Below are 21,322 nucleotides of genomic sequence, written 5' to 3'. Positions count from 1 at the left end.
TCATACGCTGATTCATGATGTCTGTGTGAGTCTAAAAGACACTGCTCAAAACTCTCTTTGTATAATAAATGTTAAAGGTGCCCTCGAATTAAAAATTGAATTTATATTGGCATAGTTATATAACAAGAGTTCAGTACATGGAAATGACATACAGTGAGTCTCAAACTCCATTGTTTCCTCTTTCTTATATAAATCTCATTTGTTTAAAAGACCTCAGAAGAACAGGCGAATCTCAACATAACACCGACTGTTATGTAACAGTCGGTGTGTACGGCCCCAATATTTGCATATGCCAGCCCATGTTCCCAACATTATGAAAGGCATTAGACAAGGGCAGCCAGTATTAACTGTTACTGTTAAATGTGGTTAAAGTTACCATCGTTTCTTACTGTATTCACAGAGACAAGAGCCGTCGCTATTTTCATTTTTAAACACTTGCAGTCTGTATAATTCATAAACACAACTGCATTCTTTATAAATCTCTCCAACAGTGTAGCATTAGCCGTTAGCCACGGAGCACAGCCTCAAATTCATTCAGAATCAAATGTAAACAATATAACAGTATACTATACTCACATAATCCGACGCATACATGCCGCATGCATGACGAACACTTTGTAAAGATCCATTTGAGGGTTATATTAGCTGTGTAAACTTTGTTTAGGGACTGTTTAAGGCAAGCGCGAGCTCTGTGGGCGGAGAGCAGGAGATTTAAAGGGGCCGCAGCCTAAATCGGCTCATATTTAATGATGCCCCAAAATAGGCAGTTAAAAAAATTAATTTAAAAAATCTATGGGGTATTTTGAGCTGAAACTTCACAGACACATTCAGGGGACACCTTAGACTTATATTACATCTTGTAAAAAAAAATGTTCGATAGCACCTTTAAAGAAAGAGAACTTACAAAAAAGACAAAACTACCAGTAAATGCAAAACTACATGATTCAATGGACCCACTCTATTGAATAAACATCATTAAACAAACAAATTCATCTAATCAGAATTTCACCTGCAATTTTTGTTATAACAAGCATGTTTTGGAAACAGTTAAAACAACCAGAGACAATCTAACATTAAAATATCAAGAGCCCATCTAAAGCAAATGCTCACCTCCATAATGGTAACTTCAAACTTGATTATTTTCTATAAAACATCAACATCTAACCTGTCACCTGGTAATGTTCCAAGAACGTTCAGAGAAGGTTACAATGTGGAGTTCTTTTAAGGGTTAGGGGACGTTATTTGGTGGACCTTCAGGGAACATTCAGGACCTTCTGGGAATGTTTAGGGGACTATTACTATAGGATGTTCTGTTAACTTCCCAGATATCCTCTTTGTAACGTTCTCACGCGACCATAAAATAACCAAAATTAGAATGCCCCCCTAAACTCATCGGGAACGTTATTAAATGACCAACAGCAAACCATGTGGGAACGTTCTGTTAATGTCCTCTTTGTAATGTTCTTTTTTGACCGTAAATAACCAAAATGGAACGTCCCCCTAAAGTCATATAAGGAAATTTGAACTGCAGCAGGATGTTTTAGGAACATCCCAAATGTTCTGTAAAGGTTCAGAATTTTCGTCACCTTTAGAGAACTTTTAGGGACTGTTGCGCAAGGTTCCAAGAACGTTGCCTTCTACGTGGGAAATCTGTCAATTTTTCCATTCTGAATCTGATTTTGATATAATTTTCAAATGTAATTTGTTAATTTGATGGCAAAGCTGAATTTTCATTACTCATTACTCCAGTCTTCAGTGTCACATGATCCATCAGAAATCATTCTAATAAGCTGATCTGCTGCGCAAGAAACATTTCTTATTATTATCAATGTTAAAATCAGTTGTGCTACATTATATTTTTGTGGTTTGTTGGTCTTTGCTGTTCTCACAGGGTGGTCTGTTGGCTGTTTTTTTAAAGGGTTTCAACAGGTCAGACTGGGAGACTAACTGAGCACCCAGCTAAACACCAGCTTAAACCAGCTAAGGCCAGTTTAGACTGGTTTAAGTGGGGGGTTTCGGCAGAAATATTGATTGCAAATGCCGTAGAATTGTGGCATTCACACACATATGACATGTTGGAAACCACTTCTACTACTTCTGTATTCTATAAACGTCTGCAGTATTACATTTGGAGACAAACCGTGGAAAAGAAATCTCTGCCATAAAGCTTAGTGGAGAGAGTGAAATATAATTTGATGTTTTATCACAGGAAAACCTTGAGACTGAGAGAGCCAGTACTCAGACAGATCCCACCGTAGCAGGTATGTGATTATTCAGTTTTCATGCAATTTTGCCTCAGACAAAAGCCTGCTGGCAGACTGAACCAGACATTGTTTAACTCTGAAGAGTTTTTGTCCATATATTATATTCAATTGGTGCCCTGTAGTCTCATTTGTAGAGAGAGTTTTTCCTAATAAACATTGCATCATAATGATCATTAAACCATTTTATTGTAAATCTGTAAATGCCTCTTAACATGAAGTGGCCTTTTGAATTGTGTATCACCACCATCTAGTGGTTCACCACTGAATTCTTATGCACATTCTTCCTGTTTGAGTTTCATCAGCCCAACGAGTTAAAAAACAATGTCAGCCAGAGTGTAATGCAGTTTGTTCTCTTTATTGCACATACAAGAACTCATTTATAAAAATAAAGCAGCTAAATAAGTAATTCTGCAGTCTCAAATAAAGAAAAAAAAAATCACAACATTAAGAACTTGTCAGTGAGCAAGCCATTCTTCACAGAGCATGCTTTCATAGCGCAGAATTCTTCTTTTTAATAGGATTTGATATTTCTTTTCCCCCCAGGGTGATTGTAAAAATGTTCATGGTGGAGCAGACTGCTTTTCACTGATTTCTTATTTTCTCTGTTGTCTTTCAGAGCTCAAAGAGGAACGAAGACTCATTCAGAGGGATCTGAACATCAAGGGTTTAATAAGCTGCTCCTACAACACAGTTAATCAGAGTACCAGAAACTCACAAATCCATGCAAGGTCAGATCACCTTTCTACAATAAAGGAAAATGCACACTCATGTAGTTGATCCAGGGTTCATTTGGCCTAAATGTAGTATTGCATTTTTTATTTTTATTTTTTTAAAGGGAAGCGAGTGAAATTGCACTTTCTGCAAATGATTCACAAAGACCAACAGTTCCTCATTTGAAACCATGTCCGCCCAGAGACACAAACCACATCAGGAGCGATCTACCACTAATAAGCTTTCCAAGTGCTGAATCGACGAGACATACTTCTGCTTTGGAACAAGGAGACAAAGAGTGCAAGTACAGAGGACATTCAGTAAGAGCGTCAGCCTTCAGACTGGTCCCAGCAGCCTCAGTCAGAGCATCTGGAGCCGTCAAAGACTTCCTCCTAAAGATGGAGGTGACCAGAAACGGTGACCTTGACCATTTCCAGCCTGCTCCTCCTACAGTGCAGAGAACAGCCAGCAGGGGGAGGAACAAACACCTGTGCATTGCGCAGCCCGATAGTCTGCTCGGCTCTCTGTGAGAATCACTGTATGCGGGTCAGCTGGATTGTTTTTGTCATTAAATTGTTTTTGTCATTAAAACACTTTTTTTTTTTTTTTTTCAGGAAAAAACACAGCCCTTAACCATAAAGATAAAACACAAACCACAAGTTGATCTTTAAAATAAACTTTATTTACCATTTCAAATTGAACAGTTTAAGATATACAGCTGACATGACTAAGACAATTTCAATGAAGTTTGGCCCTAAAATGGAAAAGACACGGTTAGATATGTTTGATAAAGTACTGAGCTCATGTCATTGTGCTTGTCTTTCTACTTCACTGTTTTATATTGCCATGAGCAGCACACAAGTACACACACACTATTGTGATGACATCTCTTCTTTTAGGATACAGGATATGGGAGAGACAGGTTTCATTTTTTGCAGTTATGTATTATTTTCTGTTGTCTTCAAACACATATATATAATATATATTTATAAAGTGCCGTAACAACATGAAAATACATGATGCTGTTTTGAATAAACATTTCGGTAAGTACAGTAAATGAAAAAATTCACAGTTTCATTTCAGATGTGCTGATTCTGTTTACAGTTTACTTTATCCAGCCACAAAATTGTGCTCAATAGATCTTACCATCTAGAACCTAGAGGCATTTATGTGCATTTTTCCCACCAAATTGTAGTATTTCTGTTTTACTTGTTCTAAACACAGCCCTGTCATGTCATTTTACAAACTAACTGTTGAGGGGCAAGTCAAATTAGGAGCGAATTCCATGTAAAAGTGTTTAGTTCTTCTCAGAAGCACTTTTTCCCCCCTTTCCAACAGCAGATTGACATGGCATGTTAATATACCCAAATAAAATTTCACAAATATTAATACAGTTTGAAATTATTCAGAAGATCAGCATATGTTAAAACGTTCTTTCCAAATGTGCTTTCTTTTACATTATGCAGAATACATGAAACTGTGAATGAAATGTCCTTAAAGGGTTTTGCAGCACTACAAATACACTTGTTTACAATACTGAGATGAAGATATAACATTGTTGGCTTTAGACTGTGTCCTTTCTCATCAATAAACGATTTCTGTTTGATCAGACATTTGTGTAAAAAGCATTCCTGTATTTTTCAAGTTTCAATCCAAAGCCATTGTTTGGCAATGTGTTTGAGATCAGCTGGCTTGAGGTTTTGGGGGGGGGGGGAAGTGTAGTGTCACTGAACATAGCTAAAAATGATTACAACTGATGATAAAATACAGTTTTAGTACTATAAAAATAAAAAGGAAAAATCTCTTAGAAAGGTAGATTTCTGTTAAATGGCAAAAACAGATAATTACATACTGATTAAAATTACGACATCAATAGTGACACTAACGTGAACTAGGTTTGACTCAGAACGTCCACTACACAGAGCACTCTGTACACATAACATTAGCTACGTTACCACAAGAAAAAGTAAAAACAACTAAAAATGAACCCCACTACAGCAACCCACCCTGATAAAAACAGAAAACGCAAACATCAGTTGAATTTTTGTCTTTTTTTCTTCTTTTTTTTACATTACTGTACAACGGAGAGAGAGGACTAGAGGTGTGGAACAGTGCAAGAACGGCACTGATGCATAACACGTCTACTGTAATATAAAGAGTTTGCATGTCAAGGTCTGTTCGCATTTCAGTACCTAGAGACAGACACATGGACTTCATGCCACGTTCAAGGTCTGAGGACCAAACATCAGACAAATGAGAGGGCTTCAATCTTGTGCATTCACATTTGCGACAGCGATTAATTATACTGCAGCTACTGTGCACGTAGCCAGCTAAAGTGAACCAGTAAATAAAAGTGCTGTTAGTCTCACGACGCCTAAATTGCTGCTCTAATCTACTGCACCCGCTGTCTAACAGGGGAAAAGCTAGAGTCTGTGACCTGCATGTATGGTTGTGCTATGACCTCACAAAGACCAATGAACCTCTAACTACTCCCCTGAGTGTCTGATAGCTCCTGTTAGGCAGCAGGGTTACTTTTATTCTTGTTGTATCTCTCAATTTGTATTTATTTTTTCTTCTCTCTGGCTACTTTTTAAAGTTAGATTGTGTTTTGTATCTTTTTGGATAAAATCTTTATCTTACGTCTTACCTTCATGCAGAGATTAATAAAATGTACATATAACAATGACTTAGACTATTATGCCATCAGGTTTATAATACTGACTTTATCTGTGACCTGATCTGTCATTTTGAGTCATTTTTCATCCACAAACACAGATTTTTATGAACTAAATGAAAATGTCTATAAAAACGATTATATATAATTATGATTATGCTGATTTATAATTAAATGGTGTCTATCAAAAACACTTGTTTTGACATCAAGTTTCCAAATAATTTCAGGCCTTTTTTATATAGATTTTAGAGATTAATCAAAGTAATAAAGACATCAATAACATGTTACGTAAAATATAACGAATTTAGGGTGCATATATTTACTATTTTACCAATATGCTCTTCTCTAAGGTTGTTTTTTCCCCTCAACTAATTTTATTAGCAAGCAATAAACACTGACTGGCTTTCCTGAGGTAAATGTAGTCAGGTGACGTTTGTCCACGAGCTGTTTTATTAACGTCTTTTCTGAGATTGAAACACAACGATACGTTCAGTAAGTTGTACTTTATCTTTCAACATATCTTCTGATTAGGGTGACCATATGTCCCATTTTTCCCAGGACAGTCCCATAATTCAGCTTCAGTCCCGTATTTTTAGTGTCCCAACTTGTTAAGAAAAAAACGTGTTTTGTCCAGTATTTCATCTTTCCTAAAATTGGGGGGTGCAATTCCGGGGGTAAAATTCACATTTTTGATGGGGGTTCCCTTCGTAAAATTCACATTCCATGGGCTAAATATCATGTTATTTGGGGTCGCAGACATGAAAAACAACCCGCGGCAACAGTTAAAGTAGCCCAATAGGTTGTTTGTAATCACGTGGTTTTGGTGACGCGCGGAATACCGGTGGAGGGCAAGAACGGAAGAGATGGAGAAAAGTATTTTCTGTGCTGGTTTAGAAAGTTATAAACAGAAAATCACAACATATGTTGAACGTGATCTTTATGTTATGAAGATGAGCTACTTTCCTACTGAATTGAAAGAATTTCCTGCCATCAAGGAGGCAGATATAGAGAATGTGAAGCTGAAGTCACGCCGCGTTCAGTTCTACTGTGTTTGTTTATATAGCGGGGCAATTCCAGCGTTATGGACGTGACATTTGGAGTCAAAACTTGAAATATAAATGCTCAAAGAATGCATTTAATAGCAACATATTGAACCGTCTATTTATATATTCATAATCCCTTACCAAAGGAGTCCAGACATTAGAAAAATGTCAGTCTACTCAACTGTTTTATTTTTTAGATGAGGGAAATATACAGCGTTACGGACGTGACAAAAAAAGTCACTAAGTTTTGGGTGACAACATATTTTTTAAGAATTCTGTGAATTACATTGCGCAAACCAAAAGTAATACTGCCCACCGAATAAAGAAGGGTTGGCTCTCCACAGAGCATAAAATAATAATTTTATTTCATTTTTCGTGTTCGCATTAATGAGGAAAAAACAACGTTACGGATGTGACAGTTTTCCGTTACGGATGTGACCGGTCTGAAAGCGGCACAGAAGACTGCTTTAAAACTGCTTTAAAACTTTCACAGAGACCTCAAGCAAGCATGTACACCACCAAATATTGAAATCTGGGATACCAGTATGGTAAGACTCCACAATTGATCAACTTTTTACTAAACTTTATACAAATGTAACGTTATACTCTGTATTGCAAAAGGTTATAGATTAGACCTATTTCTCATGTTGACAAGCATGTGCGTTGTTCAAGAATCAATTTAGAGACCATGATTTTCCTTCTTACAGAACTGCATGCTAAAATACATTGACAAATATTAATGTTTATCATAAAGCAGTTTAAAATCGCATGTTTTCCCCACAGTCAGGTGAACCGATTGACACTATTGCCAATCGCAATCATGTCAGTTTTATGTTTTGTGTATGAATGACCACACGGTTTTTTTCGTCTAGTTTTCAGAGTTTAAAGCGGAGTCTTGAGTCAAAATGATCAAACTTTATTTCAAGTCAAAATTATTGCAATCGTATTATTTTCATTTTGTTTGATCGCGCGGATTGTGATCATTATAGGCTAGGCTATTCATTTTTAACCAACAGGTAACGCGACATCCCAATTCCCGAGGGAAGTGTCCTATGAGACACAATGCTCTTCTATAAGTTGTACTGTATCATATAGGCCTACCTTTTGATGTTCATATTTCGTTCTCTGGCAAGAGGAAGAGAAGATCGATTCATGTGCGCCTGATCCGCCGCTTACAGGCGCTGCAGAAGCTAATCTGTCACACGCCGTAGGCTATTAAAGAGCGACATCTATTGTTTAATTTTTGAAAAAAAAAAAAAAATAAAATCGACTGAATTTGAAAGTTAAACCTTTTTCATATTAAAACTAACAAAGCACAAAGAGTATTGCGATTATTGGGTATGTTCTGATATGGTAAGCCTGAAACAGATGATAGCAATATAAAGAAGCAAACTCATAGGATTTAATATGAAGCGTCCGTAACGGTCACGTCCGTAACGCTTATTATGGTTGTTCACAGCAACGTAGTGAAATGAATTGTTGATCCTAATAAGCATAAACATAATTTAGCTTTGCATATAAAGTTTCAAGTTATTTGCATTTATAATTGTTATATGACATAAACTTAATCATTAAAACGTTACGGACGTGACAGAGCACTGAAGCGTCCTGACCTCTTTATTCTAGCCCTTATAAATTCATCAGGCAGTGCTGTTATGACTAAATGAGTGTATTTATTTCTCAGGCATGTATCCATCTTTCTACACAATGCTTACTGCTAAAATTAAAGTTTAAAAAATGGGGACTTTGATCCCTTTTTTGAAAGCATGAAATATGGTTGGTTGAAAATTTAATTTAAGCATTGTTACTTACCACATATATTGTGGATAAACAAGGCAATTTTCTTAAAATTTCTGTTAGAGCACATTAATACAGTATATTACAGACCTAAATGGACAATTTAAAAAGGGTTTTGTTCTTTTGGTTAAAACTTTTTTTTTTCATAGTAAAGATGACCTTTGCGTGGAATTGCCCAGCGCTGTCTTTCTGCTTGTGACGTTAGGGCAGTATTTTTGATTTTCTGTCGCGATTGTGAAAAATGTCGCCATTGTAGGTCATTTATTTGAATCAAGAATTGCAACAGGAGCTCACATCATCGTTCAAAAAAAAAAAAAAAAAACCTGGACGGTGTAATACCATTGTTGCCTTTTATACGTGTAAAAACGCAGTAAGGGAAGCAGGGTGAGGAGGTGACGGAAAGACGACGTACATCTAATAATGTCACTGATTTAACCCATTCCCTATCACTCAATAAAATAATCACATAGCTGAGTGTTTTTGAAAGTGTTGTCTTTGTTGTTGAATCGACTTCTGTCAGCTTGTTAAACATTTATTTATTTGGACATTTTCTACCATATGATGGCTGAAGCAGCAGCGCGTGAGACTGTTCTCATGGTAACCAAATCAACATTGTGAACGGAATACTACAAAACTGAAGTGAAAACACCAAATTATCTTTCAATGGGATAAAATAGCTTCTCTTCCCTGCAAACGATACCATGAAGAATGTGGATATTTAACCAAGTCAAAAACAAATAAGGTAAACAGGTATCAATATTCATTCAGCAGACGCAAAACGCTATTAAAGGCGACAACTTTTAAAATTAAAAAACGATATAACGTTAGCTAAGTTATGTAAACGATATCTGGGTTCTCGATTTTATCGATTTGAGCAACCATAAATGACGCAAAACATACGAATTTTGGGTTTTTGATAGGATTCCCTCCCTGCCCTCCAGACTCATTCGCGCTGCTGCTGTGATGTCACGAGCAAACAACCTATTCCGCGGGAAAACCGCAGACTTGGCATCACTGGTAGTAGTGTTCTGTCACGCGAGAACAGCCCAATCAAATTCATCACAGAACAAAATTACCATCTAATCAAAATTCGTATCGATTAACTTGCCGTTAGTGAAGGCGGGATAGGCGGAATCGCGCTGAACGACACGCCAGAAGCGCTCTCTCTTTCCTTGCGCTGTCTGAGAGAACTGGGATCGTGTGCGTGATCAGTTCTCCTTGCGCCTTAAAGGTCAGATGCACACATAGTTGCCAAAATGTCCATTGTGTGGAGTATCTCATGTAAATACAGTCGGTTATGGCTTAAGTGGACATAAACAGGTGGGTGAAAACCAGATATGTGTCAGTATATTACATCCATGCATTCGGTCTTAAGGGGACAGTAGCATAATTAAATATTTGTCTGTCATTACTGTTAATCAAACAACAAAATGTGTTAAATCTATACATTGTAAATAAACCTACTGTATCTGAAAAACAAGTTTATTCAATTTTGTATTTCTATTGAATTTGTTGTATTGTTTGTAAACTTCTCTTTTTAATATATATATATATATATATATATATATATATATATATATATATATATATATATATATATATATATATATATATAATTACCATGAAATAAAATTTATCTTATTACAAATAAAATGGTCACATTGCCCACCCTTTGCTCACCCGTCCCATATTCCACCATGAGAAATATGGTCACCCTACTTCTGATGTTTATTCCTGCAATAACTAGTAGTAAAGAGTAAGAAACAATCCGTTCACTTGCGATCCGTGTTGCCGTTTGAATTCCCAAATAAACTGCAGCGATCTGTCAGGCTACATTAAAGAGCGTCAAAATGACATGTTAAATTTCATAATAAAATGAAGCTAAAATGAAAGCTGAGACTTTCTATGTATTATTGGTATTTTCTGCTCACAATCATGTTTTTCCAAACGCCTCATTCCGACTCAAAATAACAGAAGCAGCATGTCACAAATGTTTTGTGTTTCTCCTTGCACAACGCAGAAGAGAAAAACCAATACTACTTTCACTTAAATATACACAGCGATTCGCCATTTAATCAGACGTTTCAATATGTGATGCGTCAGCACATTAGCAGCTATATTGCTAGACTCCCTATTGAAAGGTGTCAGGCAACATCCCAGACAAATTCACAGTGTAACCAGGACTCTCTATCCATGTATATGTGCCACTGCAACCATATGCATCCTAAGTAGGGGGCCTTGTTGATACATCACTGGAATGATATGATAAGCAGCATCTAGCCATACCAACTACCAAGCTCTCAGTCCGAGTATCTCCTCTCTCTATTGCCTACAATACCAAACAAAACACACCTAATAGTCTGTGGTTTCTATTGTAAAAATCAGACCTTTTATTTTTCTTGCAAGTCTATTTCATGTTATTCACAATAATACGAGGACAAACTGCTGACTACCCATCAATTACACAAACCACAGTGATTGTGACTGATGCTTCGTTTACCTCCGATCGTTCTGCAAGCAACCTTAACCCTTATTCGATCACACAACTGCTTGGCTCAGCACAGTCAGATGCCTTTAAATGACACATACACACCAGTTCAAGTCTCTTAACACGCATAGACAACATAAAAGTACACACAAACACAAACATACCAGCTAAAATCATCAGAATACAAAGGTCTGTGCACATGTTTTTGGTAACATGCCTCCTTTTCTGTGAAGAGCAGGGTTAGTGTGCATACTACAGTACTGAATCTAATGAGGAACTAGCTGCTTTTGTTATCGCACACGTGATCCCCTCGATCAGGAGATGCCTCGGCTTGAGATGCCTGGAAGACTAGACAGATTTGGCATTTCATGTGGAAGTTACTACATGAAAATCCCTCTTCCTTCATGTCAAACACTCAACATCAGCAATAAATCTTCTCAAGGTGTTGGAAAATGTTTCACAAAAAAAAAAAGAAAAAAAAAAAAAAAGAAAGAAAATTGTGTGTAACCCTGAGAATGGGCTTGAGAGGTTATATGCCTCGGTCCAGATACCTCAGTCAGTAAGAGCTTAAGACCAAATATCCTTTGTTTTATATTTGTGCTCTCACTTTAAAGGGAAATAGAGTTTATATTTTCTTGGCCTATTCTTATTTATCGATATCAGCCAGTCTACTTGGCCGTTTAACAAAAGCGTTAGCGCCAAAATCTACCTGCAGTCAAGTCAATGGATAATAGACATGTTCTGGTTTGTATTTTTAACCGGATTTTTGAGTTAATTCAGTATTAATTTAACATGTACTATATCATATGCTTGCATGATACTGACCAACGGCCACCCTGCTCTCAGACATCAGCATTGGCTATGGAAAAACCCATATTGGCTTGCGGATGAGACGGTTCCCAATCAAGACAATAGGTACAAACAGAAACTGAAAATAACACTCCCCTTAACAGTGCCATTACAACATTGCCACAAAGAATATTTGGTCTTCAGCTTTTAAACCTGACCAGCACTACCACCACTACACACACACAAGCCAAATCCCACTGTAGCTCCTGTTGCCGCTACAGTCACATGTCCAGACTATTCAACACAGAGTGAAAATATTGTACAATGCGCTATATACACACTGTGTGTATGCAAACACCTCCTGTATATGAACATGTCTTTTTGTATTAAAAAAAACTGCAGTATTAAATTATGTGAACAAAAAGAAAAAGGTTTTGGATGACAACCAATTTCTCTAGAGGTTAGATTTCATAAAGCCCTTACAATATGTAAAGGTCTCCAGCGAGAGTGGCCTGTCCCGCAGTGTGGAAATGGGAACCGTCCTGGGGGTAGGGTGTGGAAGGGGCTCCTCTATGCACTGGGTGTGGGGTTCAATGTGGAGCCATTGCTTCCTGGGATGGTCAGACCTATCTCATCTTCTTTCTCTTTGAGTTTCTCTTTCCCCTCATCTTTCAGATCTTCTTTGAGAGGGCACACCTCCACAGATTCAGGACCCGTGGTGGCATATCGTCCCTTGCGGTGCTCCTGGAGAGCAGGGCCCCAGTCCAGGTCAGGCTTCAAGGAGTTCTTCAAACGCTGCAGAGGTAAGAGTTGGTTTAACAACTGTTGAATTTCGTTTGGAAGGATTGGCATACTTTAAAGCTAAAACCAAAGATTTTTTTCAGGAAAAACATCAATTTCTTAAAGGGTTAGTTCACCTAAAAATGAAAATGTTTTCATCAATTACTCATTCTCATGTCATTCCAAACTCATAACACTTTCGTTCATCTTCGAAACACAAATTTAGATATTTTAAATTAAATCTGAGATATGCGCAACACACGAGAATGAACCTCATTGGTTCTTGAGGAAGCTCAAATGTGCTGCGTAACATGAGAATGAACCTCATTGGTTCTTGAGGAAGCTAGAATGTGCTGCGTAACATGAGAATGAACCTCATTGGTTCTTGAGGAAGCTCAAATGTGCTGCGTAACATGAGAATGAACCTCATTGGTTCTTGAGGAAGCTCAAATGTGCTGCGTAACATGAGAATGAACCTCATTGGTTCTTGAAGAAGCTCAAATGTGCTGCGTAACATGAGAATGAACCTCATTGGTTCTTGAAGAAGCTCAAATGTGCTGCGTAACATGAGAATGAACCTCATTGGTTCTTGAAGAAGCTCAAATGTGCTGCGTAACATGAGAATGAACCTCATTGGTTCTTGAGGAAGCTCAAACGAGCTGCGTAACACGAGAATGAACCTCATTGGTTCTTCAGGAAGCTCAAACATGCTGCGTAACATGAGAATGAACCTCATTGGTTCTTGAGGAAGCTCAAATGTGCTGCGTAACATGAGAATGAACCTCATTGGTTCTTGAGGAAGCTCAAACATGCTGCGTAACATGAGAATGAACCTCATTGGTTCTTGAGGAAGCTCAAATGTGCTGCGTAACATGAGAATGAACCTCATTGGTTCTTGAGGAAGCTCAAACGAGCTGCGTAACACGAGAATGAACCTCATTGGTTCTTGAGGAAGCTCAAACATGCTGCGTAACACGAGAATGAACCTCATTGGTTCTTGAGGAAGCTCAAACGAGCTGCGTAACATGAGAATGAACCTCATTGGTTCTTGAGGAAGCTCAAACATGCTGCGTAACATGAGAATGAACCTCATTGGTTCTTGAGGAAGCTCAAACATGCTGCGTAACATGAGAATGAACCTCATTGGTTCTTGAGGAAGCTCAAACATGCTGCGTAACGAGAATGAACCTCATTGGTTCTTGAGGAAGCTCAAATGTGCTGCGTAACATGAGAATGAACCTCATTGGTTCTTGAGGAAGCTCAAACATGCTGCGTAACATGAGAATGAACCTCATTGGTTCTTGAGGAAAGTCAAACGTGCTGCGTAACACGAGAATGAACCTCATTGGTTCTTGAGGAAGCTCAAACGAGCTGCGTAACATGAGAATGAACCTCATTGGATCTCACACGTCAAGCAAGCTTGAGCTTCCGTTTATCATGTCTGATGTGTGAGTAGATGAATGTTTATAAGTGAATAAAAGCCTAAATTCAGTCTGTTCATCAAATAAAGCGATCAAGTCTCTTCAGAAAATTAGTGAAACTAATCCATTCATAAGGATTAGTTTCACAATCTCTTTATGAACTTGTTGAAGTGTCAAAGTGGTAGTTGCATGGACTGTCAATGGGGGGGCAGAAATCTCTTTCTAAGATTTAATTAAAGTATCGACATGAGGGTGAGTAATTGATGACAGAATTTTCTTTTTTGGCTGAACTAACCCTTTAAGATACATTTACACCAAGAACAAAATGTAGAAGTATTCAGATGGAGAGCAGAACAAAAAACTGGATAAGGCTGAACAAGGATGAAATTTACTTTAGTACTATAGGTGGTGCAATTCAATGGCTTCTCGGACATTTTCAATAAGTATTTGGTTAGTTATGTGATTTCAACATGTCAGCATATGAAATTATCCATTCCACATAAAAAAGAGAGTAAAAAAAGGTCTAAATACTATGAATTACTAAAAACTGTTTGCTGTTATTAGGCTATGAACTTCATTGGACTCTTCGATGCATGTAAGCATACATGAGTTTGAACATTTTTCTAAATCATAGAAATTATAGAATTAAATTATTTCTAGTATTATTAATGCCACTTAAAGCAGAACACATCTTACCTCTACGAACGTAGATCCTTCAGACATAGCAATCTTGAACAGAGCATAGATAGGTATACAGATAACTGAGGACAAAGCCATGGCAAACCCAATGACCAATGACCAACCAGGGTACACATAGTCATTGTAGGTAATAGGCTTGTACTGTATCACAGTAAAAATCAGAATGAACTGTGAAGAGAGAGAGACAAAAAGGATTAGTTTGAACAATATAGTTTTAACGATACCTGATTTGGTCAAATTTGAAATCGGAAAAACCTCTTACAGAAATAATTAAAGGAGACACAAATCTCCAGCAGATCCTGAAGAAGATTGGAGGAGGGAAGCCTAGCATCATCTCCACATCTTTAAAATAGTTCTTGTGACCTGGGTGGAAACACAACAATTAACACCTTGCTTTACATCCAGCTACTGTGGCCTTTATATACAGCATGTAAAAAGTGACTTAGAGGACTCACCATAGACATACATTATACAGATGCACATAATGCAAGAGATGACGACCAGAGAGAAACTGGCAGCGTAGTTGTCCATAAGCAGCAACCAGTATATCCCTGCCTACATCGCACAAAGCACAAAAATCAATCCATGAATAAAGGACATGTGTATGTGTGTGTGTTAGCTCAAATGTGTTTGTTACTCACCTGTGTGGTCAGCGGCACTCCCAGGAGGAAGCCTACTATAGCGATTCCAAGCGTGACATAGGTCTTATTTCTGATAATCCAGTCAGTTCCAATCTCATCTACTATAGCCGTCACCAAAGTCTCCAGTAAACAGAACTACACCATCATTAAACAGAAAAAAATAAATAAATTAGGAATTGTATTTCACTTTTTTACATAAACTGCTAGTTAAACAAGACATTTCCTGAAAGAAATACCAGTGCTGGCAAAGCAGTAAATTAATAACGCAGGTAAAATTGTAAAAAAAAAAATATATATATATATATTACATATTTTACACATATACAGCTATGGAAAAAATTAAGAGACCACTTAACATTGATTTCTGAACTTGGAGTGGTCTCTTAATTTTTTCCATAGCTGTATATATATACATATTATATATATATATATACATATTATATATATATATACATATATATATATATATATATATATATATATATATATATATATATATATATATATATATATATATATATATATATATAGTTTGAATGGAGTCTTCCAAGTGGTTCAGTCTGAACTGTACTTTTTTTCAGCAAGTTCGCATTAAATTGTTGGAAAAACTGAAGACACTTATAAGGATACAAAAGATTTATATTTCAAATCAATAATGTTCTTTTGAACTTTCTGTTTCCACAAAAATACTAGGCAGACACTGGAGAGCCTTGGTGAGCATAATAGACTCTTTCAAAAACATAAAATCCAACCAATCCTAAACTTTTGATCGATAATTTCAGAAAATTGTGATGTAGAAAAGAAAGAATTTGTTTTTTTTTTAATTTAAAAAAAGTAGCAAAAGTTTTTCAAAAGTGCAAAAAATGAAAATGTTACAAAATAAGAGGAATACCTGAGTGCCGAGGCCCAATAAAATGAGCATAAAGAAGAAAAGCAGGGACCAGAGCGGTGATATGGGCAGCAGTGTTAGGGCCTCTGGGTAGGCCACGAATGCCAGGCCTGGACCATGATCGGCCACCTCTGACACATCCACCCCAAGATGATGAGCCATGAATCCCAGGATGGAGAAGATAACAAAGCCAGCGTACACACTGGTACCACAGTTTGTTACACTGATGATGATACTGTCTCTGTTTGAACACACAAATCATTATGTTTGCAATCATATATCTGGAAGTGAAGTTCTTGTATTCCTTTATTTCAGTTAACACGAGTTAAAAGTTCTTCCATGCATGTATCCCTACGAGCCACATGGGGGTGCTACAGAGTAATGTATACCAAAAGCAAGTCACTAATCATGTACAATACAGAGCTCTTGGTCAGTACTCAAAATACTCTATCCTTACAGGTTTTTAAAATGACACATTAGCAGAAAAATAACATGGATGAATTATTACCTGAAACAGTTATTGTGGAACTTGTTATACGATGCCATGGTGATAAGCCCACCCCAGGCGCAGCCAAGGGAATAGAAAATCTGAGAGGCAGCATCCCCCCATACCTACAAAACACAAATATACATTATTATGTATAGCCTCAGTGATTATTTGCCGTTATGCACAAATTAGCTGATGTACAATGTACAGACCTTGGCATCCAGAATTTTCTGCCACTGTGGGGTCAAATAGTATTTGATACCACTGACGGCTCCTTCAAGAGTGATTCCTCTGATGAAGAGAATGGTCAGCACCACATAAGGGAAGGTCGCTGTGAAATACACTACCTGATGAAAGACATAACATTAAAACTCAGTAAGAAAAACACATGCCTAAAATTAAATGTATAGTAAGCAGTGTTGTTTTAGTATTATTTATATAATATTAGAGTATTTATTAATATTTTGAAAAAGCTTTTATATATACACAGGTGCAGGTCATATAATTAGAATGTCGTGAAAAAGTTCATTTTTTTTTTATTGTAAATTATTTTTTAAAAATGAAACTTTCATATATTCTAGATTCCCTACATGTAAAGTAAACATTTCAAAATTTTTTTTTTTTTTTTTTTTTTTTTAATTTTGAAATCCAGTATCTCAAAATATTAGAATATTTCCTAAGATTTAAAAATAAAAAATTAAAAAATCCATTAAATCATAAAAATAAAAAATTGAAATTTTCAATAAAAAATTGAAAATCATAAAAATCCATTAAAAAATGGATTTTCAAAACAGAAAAGTTCAAGTTCTTTAAAGTATGTTCATTTGTGCACTCAATACTTGGTCGGCAGCACATATTACAGCAAATGACTTGATCCTAGCACAAATTACAGCATCAGTGAAGTATAGCATGGAAGTGATCAGCCTGTGGCACCGCTGAGGCACTATTTAGCCTTCAGATCATCTGTATATTGTTGGATCGACTGTTTCTCATCTTTCTCTTGAAAATGTTCCATAGATTTAGGGGTCAGGCATGTTGGCTGGCAAATAAAACACAGTAATATCATGGTCAGCAAACCATTGGAAGTGGTTTTTGCACTGTGGGCAGGTGCTAAAGTCCTGCTGGAAAAGGAAATCAGCATCTCCATAAAGCTTGTCAGCAGTTGGAAGCATAAAGTGCTCCGAAATCTCCTGGAAGATGGCTGCATTGACTTTGCACTTGATAAAACACCAGCAGATGTCACGGCCCCCCAAATCATTACTAACTTCAGAAACTTCCCACTAGACTTCAAGCAGCTTGGATTCTGTGCCTCTCCAGTCTTCCTTCATACTCTGGGATCATGATTTCAACATGAAATGCAAAATTTACTTTTATCTGAAAAGAGGACTTTCGACCACTGTTCACTGTCCAGTTCTTTTTCTCCTTAGCCCAGGTAAGATGCTTCTCACGTTGTTTCTGTTTCAGAAGTGGCTTGGTAGTCCTTTTCCTGAAGATGTCTGAGTGTGGTGACTCTTGATGCGCTGACTCCGGCTTCATTTGACTCATTGTGAAGCTCTCCCAAGTGTTTGAATCGGCTTTACTTGACAGTATTCTCAAGCTTGTGGTCATCCCTGTTGCTTGTGCACCTTTGCCTACCCAATTTCTTCCTTCTAGTCAACTTTGCATTTAATATGCTTTGATACATCACTCTGTAAACAGCCACCACATTCAGTAATGACCATCTGTGACTTACTCTCTTTGTGGAGGGCGTCAATGAGTTTCTCCTGGACCATTGCCAAGTCAGCAGTCTTCCCCATTAGTGTGGTTTCAAAGAACAAGAGATACCCGGAATTTATACTGTAGGGATGGTCATTTAACGAAACTCAAATGTAAATATTCTAATATTTTGAGATACTGGATTTTGGACTTTTATTAGCTGTACGCTCTAATCAACAAATAAAAAAAAAAAAAAAAAAAATTGAAATGTTTTACTTTACATGTAGGGAATCTAGTATAAATGAAAGTTTCATTTTTTTAAATAATTTAAAAAAAAAAAAAAAAAAAAAAAACACTTTTTCACGATATTCTAATTATATGACCAGCACCTGTATGTATATATATATATATATATATATATATATAAAATCAGTTTATGTTTTAGTTTATGTTTTTATGTTTTATTTCTATTTAGCTTTATTTTTTTTTTATTTCAGTTAGTTGCTAGGGCAGCATTTTTAAGTTTAGACTAAAAACCTAATATTTTATATTTTTAATTTATTTCTGCTCTATTTCAATGAACAAAAACAATTTTATTGTATTTTTAGTTATGACAACACTATATAATTCTGGAGTAAATCTCTGAAAGTTGTACACGAAGGCTGTATCTGAAATCGCCCCCTGCACCCTTAAATAGGGCACCATTTAAGAGGACAGCTATTTGGAGTGGTATCCGAAACCATAGTGGACGTTATCGAGTGCACTCATTCAATCCCACAATGCACCTCAATAACGAGTGTACAATCGTTATACGCTAAACGTCGAGAGAATACCCATAATGCACTGTGAGAGTCACGCTGAATGAATTCCCGTGTCTGACCAGAAGATGGCGCCCGCAGCTGAATCATCCATCTATGAACCGCTGGACTAATGTGGGTACAGTGTAATATCATACAGATATAAATTCCTTTTTAATTGATTATTAAATTGTTTAATTAAGGTTTATACATGCTAGTTTCCATGACAGAGTTCAAGATAAAAAATTTCATCTTAATACTGGAGCTGCCAGTTTGCCAAGTTTCAAATAATTATTAAATAGCAAGAACAAACTATGCAAATGCGGCAGCCCTTTCAGCGCACTCAGTGTTTGAATACACTAACTTATTTTTATTTACTCTCTCAAGTGAACTATCTTAGTGGACTAATGTAGGGAATAGTGAATGCGGGTATAGGGGGTGATTTCGGACACAGCCTAGATTTTTATTTATTTATTTATTTTTTAAACTACAATGTCCTGCAAGTGGATTCAAGATCATCCAAAACAAGGATTTTAGCATTCATGAGGATCGATCCTGTGAGCTTGGCGAATGGATGTTCTACTCGCCTTGCCTGATGACTTGACTCCTCGAATAAGACAGAGGAACACAACCACCCATGACACAGCAAGACATCCCAGGATAGGCAGGCGCACCTCCCCAAAGTTCCCAATGCCGTCAGAGATGTTCAGTACATAGTTCCTGAGAGGGCAAAACCAGTAAAGGAGGGATTGTGAGAGACTGCAGGATGTAGACAAATCATTAATAATTCACGCCAATCTAACTTTTTTATTTTCAGAGCTTGCCTTTAGATAAAAAGCATTGTGAGCATCAAAAAATAACCTCAGCCACACAATGAATGAGTTTACAGAAGGCAAGAACAAGAATGTCTTTCATACCACAGGGACAACACAACCCAGAGAGCACAAACCATTTATAAAGATGTTGAACGGTCCACACACGTCTCATGGTCAAAGCCTTGTATTCTCTGACCGCTGGCAGTAAAGTGAAGCATTCATTCCAAACCACATACCACATACAATCACAACCACACTCTTGGAAAAACAAAACATTCTGTGCCTTTCTGGCCCATTGTCTTGTTATGTAGTGTTCATGCATCATTCAACAAACACATCTGTCAAGTCCAACGCACAAAGATCCAAACATCATGACAAATTGCATGACTCCTGCAAACATGGATTAATTACCAGCTTTCAATTATTAACCTGTCATGTATTTTAAGTACTGATAAGTAATGGATTGACAACATATATATAAATGCTGGGAAGAAAAGACCCAGAGACAATTGTGTACAGGGCTTGGCATTAACACCCACCAACCCGCCAAATGCAGGTAAATTTCAGCAATGGGGTGTAACACAGTCACTCCCAGCCACTGGCAGGTTGTTTTTTATATATAATATTTACATTTTTCAATTGTAGTCTTTTAAAAAGGCATCTGAAATAATAAACTAAGTGCAATGTAGTGTTGTCAAAAATATTTTGATTTATATCGATGCTAAATCTGAAATGCTGTGCTCTCTCGCTCTCGCTCTGTTGGTGTTTGCCACACAAACCCACCTCCCCTCACTCACTCATTTCATTTGCTCTGGATGAATATTGTTACAAGGTTTGAATTTCGGAATAATTTTACTCATTCCCGCAGGTTTTGTGCTCACACCCTAAGTGCACGCACAGAAAGCCACCTCTCAGCACTAAATAGAGTTCATTTTCACTGCTTAAAGCGCTTAAACGATCAACCACACACAAAATAATGTCAAAATGCCAGTCTTGGCAAGTATTCGCGTAAGTTTCACAGTCAGTTGTTTTATGTGAACGGAAACATTTGAGAAAGAAAATGCATGTGTAACAGTATAATGGATCCGTGCATAAGGACTTAAAGTGACAGCAGCCAAATATACCTGCTGCCAAATTATGAGATAATATTAAAAATATTTATATGGCAGTTTTTCCCCATGGTATCAATGTCAAAATTGTGGTCATTGAAAATGCTGAGTGATTAGTAACTTTGAAAAACCACTGGCTGGTGAGCAAAAATTACTATTATTTTATTATTATTTTTTTTTAAATAATTAAAACATATACATGAATCAACCTACAAAGGTGTGG

General features: G+C 36.9%; 2 protein-coding genes across 2 annotated transcripts in view; one reads left to right on the top strand and one right to left on the bottom strand.

Moving 5' to 3' along the window:
* The window catches only part of ccdc24 (coiled-coil domain containing 24), a 29,348-nt gene extending 25,843 nt beyond the window's left edge, over positions 1 to 3,505 (top strand). Inside the window, exons 6-8 of the mRNA XM_067364075.1 lie at positions 2,210 to 2,261; positions 2,881 to 2,992; positions 3,100 to 3,505. Of these exons, the coding sequence (XP_067220176.1) occupies positions 2,210 to 2,261; positions 2,881 to 2,992; positions 3,100 to 3,505 (570 nt within the window). The remainder of the gene's footprint in view (positions 1 to 2,209; positions 2,262 to 2,880; positions 2,993 to 3,099) is intronic.
* A 6,656-nt stretch (positions 3,506 to 10,161) lies between these two features.
* slc6a9 (solute carrier family 6 member 9) overlaps positions 10,162 to 21,322 on the bottom strand; it is a 57,748-nt gene continuing 46,587 nt past the window's right edge. The window contains exons 6-14 of the mRNA XM_067362754.1: positions 19,763 to 19,895; positions 16,896 to 17,030; positions 16,705 to 16,808; positions 16,200 to 16,437; positions 15,308 to 15,442; positions 15,122 to 15,221; positions 14,929 to 15,029; positions 14,664 to 14,834; positions 10,162 to 12,561 (exon numbers count right to left, since the gene is read on the bottom strand). Coding sequence (XP_067218855.1) covers positions 12,337 to 12,561; positions 14,664 to 14,834; positions 14,929 to 15,029; positions 15,122 to 15,221; positions 15,308 to 15,442; positions 16,200 to 16,437; positions 16,705 to 16,808; positions 16,896 to 17,030; positions 19,763 to 19,895 — 1,342 coding nt within the window. The 3' untranslated portion in view covers positions 10,162 to 12,336. The remainder of the gene's footprint in view (positions 12,562 to 14,663; positions 14,835 to 14,928; positions 15,030 to 15,121; positions 15,222 to 15,307; positions 15,443 to 16,199; positions 16,438 to 16,704; positions 16,809 to 16,895; positions 17,031 to 19,762; positions 19,896 to 21,322) is intronic.

This window comes from Chanodichthys erythropterus, chromosome 16, assembly GCF_024489055.1.
Source record: "Chanodichthys erythropterus isolate Z2021 chromosome 16, ASM2448905v1, whole genome shotgun sequence".
Taxonomy (NCBI): Eukaryota; Metazoa; Chordata; class Actinopteri; order Cypriniformes; family Xenocyprididae; genus Chanodichthys; species Chanodichthys erythropterus.
The sequence above is the reverse complement of the archived record's forward strand: the minus strand, read 5'-3'. Positions and strand labels throughout refer to the sequence as shown.